This window comes from Globicephala melas, chromosome 20, assembly GCF_963455315.2.
Source record: "Globicephala melas chromosome 20, mGloMel1.2, whole genome shotgun sequence".
NCBI classification, from domain to species: domain Eukaryota; kingdom Metazoa; phylum Chordata; class Mammalia; order Artiodactyla; family Delphinidae; genus Globicephala; species Globicephala melas.
This window is the reverse complement of record NC_083333.1, coordinates 33,590,765-33,602,551: the sequence shown is the minus strand read 5'-3', so window position 1 is coordinate 33,602,551 and position 11,787 is coordinate 33,590,765. Positions and strand designations below refer to the sequence as shown.

General features: G+C 50.2%; 1 protein-coding gene across 1 annotated transcript in view; it reads left to right on the top strand.

Annotated features, from left to right (window-relative positions):
* Positions 1-19: 19 nt before the first annotated feature.
* Positions 20-11,787, top strand: part of RAB40B (RAB40B, member RAS oncogene family) — a 28,227-nt gene continuing 16,459 nt past the window's right edge. The window contains exon 1 of the mRNA XM_030843398.2: positions 20-272. Within this exon, the coding sequence (XP_030699258.1) occupies positions 131-272 (142 nt within the window). The 5' untranslated portion in view covers positions 20-130. The remainder of the gene's footprint in view (positions 273-11,787) is intronic.

Genomic DNA, 11,787 nt, shown 5'->3' with positions numbered 1-11,787 from the left:
TCAGGCATCAGGGACCGCGGGGCCAGCAGCCCTCCAAGGACTGCGGGGCCAGCGCGGCGCTGGTCTGCCCTGCCGCCGCCTCTGAGCTGTCCCGCGGGCCGGGCATGAGCGCGGGCGCCGGTGCGGCAAGATGAGCACCGGGGGCAGCCCGGTTCGCGCCTATGATTTCCTGCTCAAGTTCCTGCTGGTGGGCGATAGCGACGTGGGCAAGGGCGAGATCCTGGCGAGCCTGCAGGACGGTGCGGCCGAGTCCCCGTACGGTCACCCCGCGGGTGAGCACCGGGCCGGGAAGGAGTTGGGGTGGAGCGCGCGGGGACCTGGCAGGAGAGGGGCGCAGGTCCGGGAGCGAGGCCGGGGAGGACAGTGGAGGAGTGGGGGGAGCGCGCGGGGGCTGAGGAGGAGAGGGGACGCGGTCCCGGGGAGCGGAGCCGAAGACGGGAGCAAGGGAGGCCGGGGAGGCCGGGGAGGCGCGGGGTCCCGGAGGGGAGCGCTCAGCGGGCCAGGGGAGCGCTCGGCTGGCCAGGGGAACGCGGGTCGCGGGGCCTGGGAGAGAAAACGAGGTCGCGGCGGCGCGGGGAGGAGAGGCGGTGGAACGCGCGGGGACCGGGGAAGAGAGGGGACGCGGACCCGGGGAAGGGAGCGCCGGGCTCAGGGCCGTCCAGGCTCTGCCTGGATCCCGCCCGCACTACGCGGGCAGCCCAGGCTGCACCCCCTGCCCAACCCCGGACGTGGGGGACCCAGGCAGCTCATGGGGGTGGGGCTGGGACAGGCACACGCAGCGCGTACGGCGGGAGCGAGCGGCTGGATAGGGCGCTGGGGTCCTCCCGATCTGGGGTTGACGGCTAGGCGGAGGAGAGCGTGCCGCCATGCAGCCCGGGTTTGGGGAGAGGGGGTTGCAGGGCTGCTCCGGGCTGCCCCGCAGGGAGGCCGCACTTGTGCGCGACTAGTTTGGAAAGCACGCGTGGAGGGTACGGCGCTGGCGCGAGGGGACAGGAGCGTGGGATCGGAGCGCAGCGGGTGCAGGCTCCCAGGTGGTGGCTCTGCTCGTGGGTCGGTTGGAAGGGGAGGGAGAGAAGGCGCAGAGAACAAGTCTTGAGGCTTCTCCAAGGTGACGTGTAGAGGTGCTCCTTGCGCTGATAAACAGGCCTGGGAGGGCAAGGAACCCAAGTGACCCTAGGGAGCGTGACCTGGGGCGCAGGAAGGGAAGCACCGACAGAGAGTGCAGGAGAGTGGGTCCCAGGGTGAGGGGAAGCCAGAGCGCCCAGAGGGCAGCCGGCAGGGGGTCCCCGAAGTTTGTAGTTTGAGAGCAGCAGCCCTTGAGAGGGAGTGGACATTAAGAGGAAAAGAAGCGGGGCGAAGAGGAGAGTGCGTGGGCAGGAACTTGGGCCAGGAGGTGGGAGGACAACCAGGTGTCCTGCGGTCCCACAGGTCTTTACCCACCACAGGCTGCTTGGATGGTGCAGAATGAGTGGCTGTGGAAGGAAACCTTTGAGCTGTCATCTCAGGGGTGGGAGCCACATTTCCAACACAGACGCTGCTGCTCCTGGGCTTGCAGTCTGGTTCCTGGGGAGCCGAAAAGGGCAGCCCAGGGACTGGAGTCTTAATGTTCAAGCCAGCCTGGGGGTGCTTCCTGTCCTGATCAGGCAGGGTAGGATTGAGAAGACAGTGGGTGGCAAACTGAGTTGGGAAAGGTTCGAGATGGGGGGCATGAGCTGATGGTGAAAACCTGGATCCATCCTCACACTGCAGTGCATAGTAAGATTCATCCCCAGTCCTATGAAAATGCAGATTCTGATTCTAGAACCATGTCGTCCAAGATGATGCCATTAACCACATGTGTGGCTTTTTATATTTAAAGCACGCGTAGTTAAAATGAAATACAACTATAAGTGTGCATTAGCCACATTTTAAGTGCTGGACAGCCACTTGTGAGATGGCAGAGTTCTGCTGGACAGCGCAGCGCTGGGTTTCAACAGGGTGGGAGGTGGGGGCTGTGTTTGTTTCCTTCACGGCTGTGTCCTCTGGGCCTGGGGCTCAGTGAATGGATGGGCCAGAGGTGGAGTAACAAAACATTCAGCAAATAAAGCGCTGTGTATGTTTGGGGGAACAGGCTGTGGAACGTTTTCTGTTCTGTAGTAGGTGAACAGTGCAGGGGCAAATAGGAGGAATGTAGACAAATGTTTATAAAAGGAGGTCCTTCTGGCTGGTGTGAGCAGAGGCTTGGTGCTTCTGCTTCATTACTTTCATTCTATGTGCTGAACCAAGACTGCTAACAACTAGTTAGCGCTTTCTTCTCAAGGTTTTTCCTTGACACACAGGGAGGATTTAGGCTAAAAAGACACTTTCCACGAAAGGTTTTGTTATCAGCTTGGCTTGAGACACTGCGGAAAAGACCCGGTATGATAGATGTGCCCTATGTGGGTTTTTGATTTACAGAAAGATTCTTCTTGGATTAAGAAAAGAGATTATGAAAAATTGTAAGAAATTGGAATCATCATCATTATTATTTTAAAGATACGTTTCACTTTGAAACAATGTGCATGCTTCTGGCAGGAAAGGTGAGGGCATTTCAGTCTCACAACCCATCCCCCTCCACCCGCCGCCTGAGTTTTCAGCCTGTGCTGTTATATTCACGTTGCCCAGGTTCCTAACATCCAATTCTGTATCGTAGCTACAGTGCCCACAGTTGCTCAGTGTTAATTCAACATTTCAGAGAACTCTGTGCTCACCGATAGTCCTTTTATTTTGCTGTCTAATTAGCTAATTTCATTTTCAATCATTTTTCAGGAAGGGCTCGTGAGTATTACCTGCGCATTTTCATGTCTGACAGTGTCTGTCCATTGACTCTTATCTTTGAACAATATCTTGGTTGGGTGTAATATTCTTAGCTTCTGTTTTCTTTCCCTCAACCCTTTGTAAGCATTGCTCCACAGCCCTCTGCCATTGGATGTGGGGAAGCCTGAAGTCAGCTGATTTTTTTTCCCATGTAGGTGATTTGCATTTTCTTCATGAATTTCTGACGGATTCCTTCTTCTTGCTTCATTTCATGAGCTTAACCAGACCATGTCTCAGAGCTGAATGCTTCATTTTGAACTCCTGGTACACTGAGTACTCTTTCAATTTGCATATTTCTTTTTTAATTTGAGGGAAATTTATTTTATGTCCTTAAAACATCTTCTGTTACATTTATTGGTGTTTCTATTTCAGGGACACCAGTTATATTAGTTTCCTGTGGCTGCTGGACAAATTGCCACAAACTTAGTGTCTGGAAACAACACAAATTTATTCTCTTCCAGTTCTGGGGGTAGGTAGTCAACACAGTCTCCTAGGCTAAAATCAAGGTCGGCAGGCCTGCATTCCTTTCTGGACGTGCTAGGGGTGAGTCTGTTTTCCTGCCTTTTCCAGCTTCTGGAATCCGCCTGTGTCTCTTGGCTTGTGGGTCCTCCCCCACCTTCAGAGCCAGCAGATGTCTCCCATCTCCTCATTCTAATGTAGACTCTCTGCCTCCCACTCCACTTTTAAGAACGCTTGTGATCACATTGGGGCCGCTGGGTGATCCAGGATAATGTCTGTAATTTAAGGTCACCTGACTAGCAAACTTTTTTTTTTAATTTAATTTTATTTATTTTTTTATACAGCAGGTTCTTACTACTTATCTATTTTATACATATTAGTGTATATATGTCAATCCCAATCTCCCAATTCGTCCCTGACTAGCAAACTTAATTCCCCTTTTCCATGTAACCTAACATATCCACAAATTCTGGGGATTAGGACACAGATCTCTTTGGGTGGGCCATTACTCTGCCTACTACACTGATTATACTTACGTTGGGCTGTTTTTATCTGTCCTCCATTCATGTCTTCTAAGTGCCTTGTTCTTTTTGTCTTTCTCTCTGCATTTCTGTGGTACTCTCAAGGCTTTCCTATTTATTGGTAATTTTTATTTTAGCAAACTGTTTCTAGCTGTTCTAACTTATTTGTTAATTCAGTATTGATGTCCTTTTGGTGTCTAATTTTTCCTTACTTTTACAATTTTCCTTTTTTTCAATTTTTAAAGAATTCTTTAAAAATTCATTAGATTAAAAACTCTCCTTTGGGGCTTCCCTGGTGGCGCAATGGTTGAGAGTCCGCCTGCCGATGCAGGGGACACGGGTTCGTGCCCCGGTCTGGGAGGATCCCACATGCCGCGGAGCAGCTGGGCCCGTGAGCCATGGCTGCTGAGCCTGCGCGTCCGGAGCCTGTGCTCCGCAACGGGAGAGGCCACAACAGTGAGAGGCCCGCGTACCGCAAAAACAAACAAACAAAACTCTCCTTTGAACTCTTATTTTACCAACAGCATGTTTTTATTAGGTTGTTCCATTGCATGAAGTAACTGGGATGAATTTCCTTCTGCTCCTGGGGTCATATTTCCTTTTAAGTTAGGTTCTATCTCTTTTCCCTTCCTTTTTAAACTTTTTATGGGAGTATGATTTATATATAGGTAAGTGTACCTATTGTAATTGCATAGCTCAGTGAATTTTCACAAAGCTAACACGCCCATGCAACCAGTACCCAGGAAGCACAACACCAACAGGCCCCTGGGCCCCCAGCCCTCCCCCAGCCATGATACCCTGCAGCGTCACCACTGGCCTGGCTTCTGACAACATGGGGCACTTTTGTCTCGTCCATTCTGTGTAAAAGTGAGAGCTGTAATGTGACTGCTTCTCTTGCTCCTGTTGTGTGAGAATCTCCTGGGTTGTGTATGGCTGTGGAAGGTTTATGATATCCCTGCGATCTGTTTATTTACCCATCATGCTGGGGTTGGCATTTCTGTGGTTTCCAGTTTCTGGCTGTTGTGATTCGTCCTGCTGTGAACATTCCCACTGTGCGTCTTTAGAGTACAAAAGATGCGTTTCTGTCAGAATAGACCTAAACCTGGGATGGCCGAGTATTATGGTATGCATATGTTTAACTTAAGAAGATACTCCAAAATTGTTTTCAGTTTACGCTCTCACTGCAAAGATCAGGAGTTCTGTTTGCCCACATCCACATCAACATTTGGTTCTTGCTGTTTTGTATTCTAGCCGTTCTGGAAAGTATAGTGCAGTTGAATTTGCATTTTTCTGATGACTAATGAGATTGAACACCTTTGTCCATTTTTCATAGGTTGAATTTATTTTACTGGTCAGTAGGTTGAATTTATTTTACTGGTCAGTATTTTACTGGTCTGGAAAGTATAGTGTAGTTGAATTTGCATTTTTCTGATGACTAATGAGATTGAACACCTTTGTCCATTTTTCATTAGGTTGAGTTTATTTTACTGGTCAGTAGGAGTGTTTGAAAAATGTATTCTGGCTGTGAATCCCTTGTCAGAAATACGTATTATGAGTATCTACGATCGTCTGTGTTGCCTTTCACCCCATTAATAGTATTCCTAAGAACAGAAGCCCTTCATTTTAACACAGTCCAAGTAAATGATGGGTGTTCATGGCAGGGACTCTGGGTGTGTTGAACAAGTCTCTGCCTGTCCCAGGGTGGGGCTGTCCCCTGAGGCTCCACCGTCTTACCTCTGATGTTGGTGGCTGCCATCCCGCTGGGATGAGGGATGGCGGGAGGGGTCAAGGCACATTTTTTTCCAAGTAGATATGCAGTGGGAGACCCCCTTTCCCAGCATTGCTCTGTCACCCTTGTCGCGGCCCAGGGACCACACAGCCTCCCACCTGCATGCTTTCTCCTTTGCAGGTGGGTCTGCCCAGTGCTTGCGGGTGGCGCTGCTGCATTTCCCTGCGTCTTGCTCACACCCAGGCAGATCCGCCTGCACGTATTCTGTGCTCTGACAGAGTCTGGTGAGGCCTGGCTTCTCCAAGCTGGACCTTTTGTTTTCCTCTCAGCCTACTCATGGAGGGAGGGGCCCTTGGGTTCCTGACCCTGTCCTGTAACCTGAGCTCCGGGAGGAGCAGGAGGGGGAGTGTGGGCTGCGCAGACCCCTTGCCAGGTGGTCCATTGCCCAGGGAGCTATCCTCCCCTCCCACGGGTGACGTGCACACTCCTGGTCCTGTCGGGCCCCTGCTGGCCCCGGAGCCTCACTTCTGTCCAGTGGGTTGGTGCCCAGTCCCGCCTCCTCTCCCCTCGAAAGTCCTGCTCCAGGCAGAAGTGGAAAGAAGGCGTCATGGATGGACCTAGAGTCTGGCATACAGAGTGAAGTAAGTCAGAAAGAGAAAAACAAATACCGTATGCTAATGCATATATATATGGATCTAAAAAAAAGGTACTGGTGAACCTAGTTGCAGGGCAGGAATAAAGATGTAGACATAGAGAATGGACTTGAGGACATGGGGTGGGAGGGGGAAGCTGGGGTGAAGTGAGAGTAGCATCGAGTATATACACTGCTGAATGTAAAGTAGTTAGCTAGTGGGAAGCAGCAGCACAGCACAGGGAGATCAGCTCGGTACTTCACGATGTAAAAAAGAAAAAAAAGAAAGGAAAGAAAGAAAGCCTCAGCAGCTGGGCTCTGCCTTCTGTTAATCCTGGGCCTCCCCTGGGCTCCATCTGGGGTGTTCCCGGCACCAGGTCCATACCCTTTCCTTCCCTGATTGCCGAGTTTCTACATTTTGTTCATTTCATTAGTGATGGGAGAGGAAAGTGGATCAAACTGACACCAAAGGCTGCAATCTCTCGCCTCCTAGTTTTTTTCCCAGCAGGAGACTCACTGTTTCCCCGACTACTCTCTTTTGGCTATTTCTCCAGCTTCCTTTTCCCAGCAGGAAGATCCCATCTTTCTTTCTCAGTTTCATTTTTGCCAAGAGATAAAAATAATAACACCCACTTATTGAGAGTATAGAAGAATCATCTCGTGAGACAGGTTATTTGTCCTTTCTCTTTACCTTTGACAGTCTTTCTACCAGGAGATTCACGCACTCTCCCGCTGCCTTCTAGTTGCTGCAGGCAGCTTAAAGCTACTCTGCCAGTTTCCTGGGCAACCACTTTAAGATTCAAAACACGATTTATAAAGTCATCACTTTCAAGTTTGAACTGAGAGTCGAGTCGTGTTTTATCCTACTTCTTCTTGGTGTAACTCCTTCACCTCCCTCGGTACCACTTGTGAGCACTCAATAAATTTAATGCGTTGGGTTTTTTAAATTATGTCATAAATACTTCCATGTATTTGAAAATGATAAAATTGCATTTATATCAGATTTTCTCTTTAAAAGCCCTTGAATCAGCCCTACTTCCCCTGCGTCCTGTGGGGTCTCCTTTCTGCGGTGGTGACGGTCCCTTTAGTCTCACCTCTAACCCCTGCAGCCCCCAGCCCAAGGCGAACCTGATGTCAGGGGACAGGCAGGGAGGGACTCAGAACCGGCCAGCCCAGGTTCCTCCCAGACAGAGACTCAGCTACTGGGGCCAGAGGCCCACCCACCACCCCTTGTGTCCTCTGTCACTGGCACAGGACGCCTGAGTGGCTGCAGGGTGAGCACGGCCGGGCAGGCACAGCCCCGAGGTCCTGCCTGGGTCCTGCCAAGCAGCACCTGCTCACTCCTTGCTGGCCCAGGAGCTCAGGTCCGATGTGGCCGGTTGTGTGGGGTGAAGAGAAGCAGCAAGGCATGGGGAAGTGGCTGGTGTGTCACCAAGCATTTGCAGGCTGTGGGTTTACTTCACATTAAGAGATTGTTTTGGACCTTTGTTTCAGACTTTCCAGGCTTCTTTAGCTTCATTGGCTACAGAGAGTGAATTGTGTATAAGCAAAAGCAGAAGAGCTGCAGCACCCGAGGGGTTTGGACCTAAAAATATCCGTTATGTAGATTTTGTCAGATCCACAAACAAGACAATTGAAAGGGGTCCTGATATAAGATAATAGCTTCAGTGACAACTTCAGGGTTTACCTTCTTCAGAAGTGGGCTTGCCTCCTCGGAGGCCTCAACCAAATTCCCCACTTGACCTGAGTTGCCTTCCCCCTCCTTCCCTCCAGGACCAAGATTGCCTGTCCACCCACCCGTTTGCGGGGCCTCCAGGGGCTCCTGAACCTGGTCTGACCGCGCCGCTCTGGCTTAAGATGCCTCCAGCATTTCATCAGTCTGCTAATATGAACAACTTGTCTTTTTAGGTGGTCTTATTTTTGCCACAGCATGCTTTGCCTTTTGGGGACTTCTTAATGGTAATCAATTACATTTCTGAGAATTTGGCCCTGTGGTTTGTATTTTCTTAAGTGGTTTTGGCATTCCAGGTCTTAACCTCTTTTTCACATGTTGCAAAGTCTAGAATCTGGTACCCAGGCGCCTGTCACCTTCAGGCTGCTGTGGGGACTTCTGACTTGAGTGCGACAGACCTGGGATTTTGGTTAATGGGACCTTACAGCGTGACTTGTTTTCTAAGACTTGGCGGGTAGAGAGAGAGATCGGCATGCTTCTAGAATCAAGAGATGGAAAACGTCAGGGCCCCCAGTCTTCGAAGGTACCTGTCCTGGCATCTGTGCTGTGCCCGGCAGCCGATCACAGCAGTTCCGGCCCCGGGACTCTGTGCCTGGCTTCTTAATCTTTCTCCGGATGCCGGCCTTTCCCACCCGAAACCACCTGCTGCTGGCCATCTCTTGGGAGATTGTGCCATAAAGCTGTTGATCCTGGGGTTTCCTCAGCCAAAGTGACACTCAGGCTGTTTCTCTGTTTATATGAGTTGTGTATTCCAACCTCTTGAAGCTAATAATTAATGGATTACCCTCCCCTAAATGTGACTCAGCTGAGTTTACTCATGAATTTGAATCTTATGGTGACTGGCATTTTGTTTGATTAAAAATAAAAGCAAAAAAAGTTTACAGAGGTAGAATCGTAACTACACATATTAAACTCTAGTTGACCCTGATATGTAAGGTTAAAAGTTATTATCTTAACAGGAAAAATAAATTGATAAGTGTGAAGAATATTAAATTCTCTCTCAGGTGGAGGAACTCCATCTGGAAGTAAAATCTAGAAGGTAGACCACTGCTGAGTGGCCATGGTGTCCTGTTGGCCTGGTGTCTGAGAGGCAAAAGCCCACGTTGTCAGACCTGCGGGGGCCCTGAGCTTCTGTCTGGAGCACCGTCCGGAGCACAGGGAGCACAGGGGGCCGTGGGGGGAGGAGGTATGTTGCTGTTGATGGTGCATCGTTTCCTAGGGCTGCTCTCACAACTATCACAAACTGGGGCGGCAGTGGGGGATGGCCTAAAACAACGGAAATGCACACTCTCCCCATCCTGGAGGTCAGAGGTCCGAAATCAAGGTGTCAGCAGGGCTGCCCTCCCCCCCGCCCCCGCCAAGACTCCCGGGGAAGATCTGTCCTTGAGCCTTCCAGCTCAGGTGTTGCTGGTACCCTTGCCGTCCCTTGTGGCAGTATCACCTCAATCTCTGCTTCTCCCTGTTTGCCTCCAAATCCTTATCAAGACAGTCCTGGATGGGGGGCCACCCTCACTCAGTGTGACCTCAGCTTGATGACATCTGCAAAGACTCTATTTCCAAAAAAGTTTCCATTCATAGGTTCCGTGTGGACATGGATTTCGGGGGACACTATTCAACCCAGTACAGGTAGTGACACTCCCAAGATGGACAGTTTCCTTCTCCTGAGGAAGAGCTGGGACCCAGGCCCCAGTGGGAGCCCCTCTTCTCACAGCCTCAGGCCTGGAACCCCTCGCCCCTGTCGGCTCCTTGCCCCATTGGCTGGGCCCTGGGGCAGGAATGGCAGCCCTGCCTTGCAGACCACCCATCTGTCCTCGGCTCTGTGGTCTGCCCTTGAGAAGGTCGTGGAGTGGCTCCCACAGCGTGTGGGCTGGCTTCTGCACTTGGTACGAGCCTCTAAGATCCCTCTGTGTTGTGCACAATTTCACCTTTTCTTCCTTCTGAGCGGGTGGACAGACCACAGCGGGCTGTCCAACCACCCCTGGAGGGATGTCTGGGTGCTTCCTAGTCTTCGGCAATCTGTGAGTAAAGCTGATATAAACAGTTGCATACACGTTTTGTGTGAACTTGGTAAATATCCAGGAGTGGAATTGCTGGGTCATATGACGTGTATGTTTAACTTTATTAGAAACTGCCAAACCAGGGACTTCCCTGGTGGTCCAGTGGGTAAGACTCTGTGTTCCCAATGCAGGGGGCCTGGGTTCGATACCTGGTCGAGGAACTAGATCCCGCATGCGTGCTGCAACTAAAGAAGTCCGCATCCCACAACTAAAGATCCTGCATGCCACAGCTAAGAGCCATTGCAGCCTAAATAAATAAATAGTAGATAAATAAATATCTAAAAAAAGAAAAAAGAAGCTGCCAAACTGTTTCCAAATTGACCCGACCATTTTTCATTCCCACCCGGAGCCTATGAAGGGTACAGTTGTTCTGTGTCCTCACCAGCACTTGGTATTGTCAGTATTTTTTAATTTTGTTTTTCTCAATATTAGCCATTTTAATAGGTGTGCAGTGATCTCTCATTGTAATTTTAATTTCCTGACAACTAATGAGGTTGAACATCTTTTCCTGTGCTCATTTGCCATCTTTGTGGTATTCTCTTTGGTGAGTGTCTTTCAACTCTTTTGCCCATTAAATTTTTTTTTTTTTTTTTTTTTTTTTTTGCGGTACGCAGGCCTCTCACTGTTGTGGCCTCTCCCGTTGCGGAACACAGGCTCCAGACGCGCAGGCTCAACGGCCATGGCTCACGGGCCCAGCCGCTCCACGGCACGTGGGATCTTCCCGGACCAGCACGTGGGATCTTCCCGGACCGGGGCACGAACCCGTGTGCCCTGCATCGGCAGGCGGACTCTTAACCAGGGCGCCACCAGGGAAGCCCCCCCAATTTTTTTAAGTTGCTTGTTTTCTTATTACCTAGTCTTGAGGATGTTTAAATATATTCTAGATCCAAGTCCTTTATTAGAAATGTGTTTTTGTTTTTGTTTTGCGGTACGCGGGCCTCTCACTGCTGTGGCCTCTCCCGTTGCGGAGCACAGGCTCCGGACGCGCAGGCTCAGCGGCCATGGCTCACGGGCCTAGCCGCTCCGCGGCATGTGGGATCCTCCCGGACCGGGGCACGAACCCGTGTCCCCCACATCGGCAGGCAGACTCTCAACCACTGTGCCACCAGGGAAGCCCTAGAAATGTGTTTTGCAAATATTTTCTCCCAGTTCGTGGGTTTTCTTTCCATTTTATTAAGTATCTTTCAAAGAGCAGATGTTTTTAATTTTGAAGAAGTCCAATTTATCAATTTATTCTTTTATAGACCATGTTTTTGGTGTTGTATATAAGAAATCATTGCCGAACTCTTTGCCTAAGGTTACAAAGATTTTCTTTTGTGTTTTCTTATAGAAGTTTTAGATTTACGTTTATGACTGTGCCCCATTTTGAGTTAATTTCTTTTTTATTATTTAGTTATTTATTTATTTAGGCTGCTCTGGGTCTTAATTGAGGCTTGCGGGATCTTTGCTGCGGCATGTGGGCTCTTAATTGCAGCATGCAAACTCTTAGTTGTGGCATGCTTGAGGGATCTAGTTCCCCAACCAGGGATCGAACCTGGGCCCCCTGTATTGGGAGCATGGAGTTTTACCCACTGGGCCACCAGGGAAGTCCCTGAGTTAATTTCTTTTTTAAAAAAATATTTATTTATTTATGCCCGCGTTGTGTTTTCATTGCTGCGCGAGGGATTTCTCTAGTTGCGGTGAGCGGGGGCTACTCTTCATTGCAGTGTGAGGGCTTCTCATTGCGGTGGCTTCTCTTGTTAGGGAGCACGGGCTCTAGGAGCACAGGCTTCAGTAGTTGTGGCTCATGGGCTTTAGAGTGCAGGCTCAGTAGCTGTGGCGCA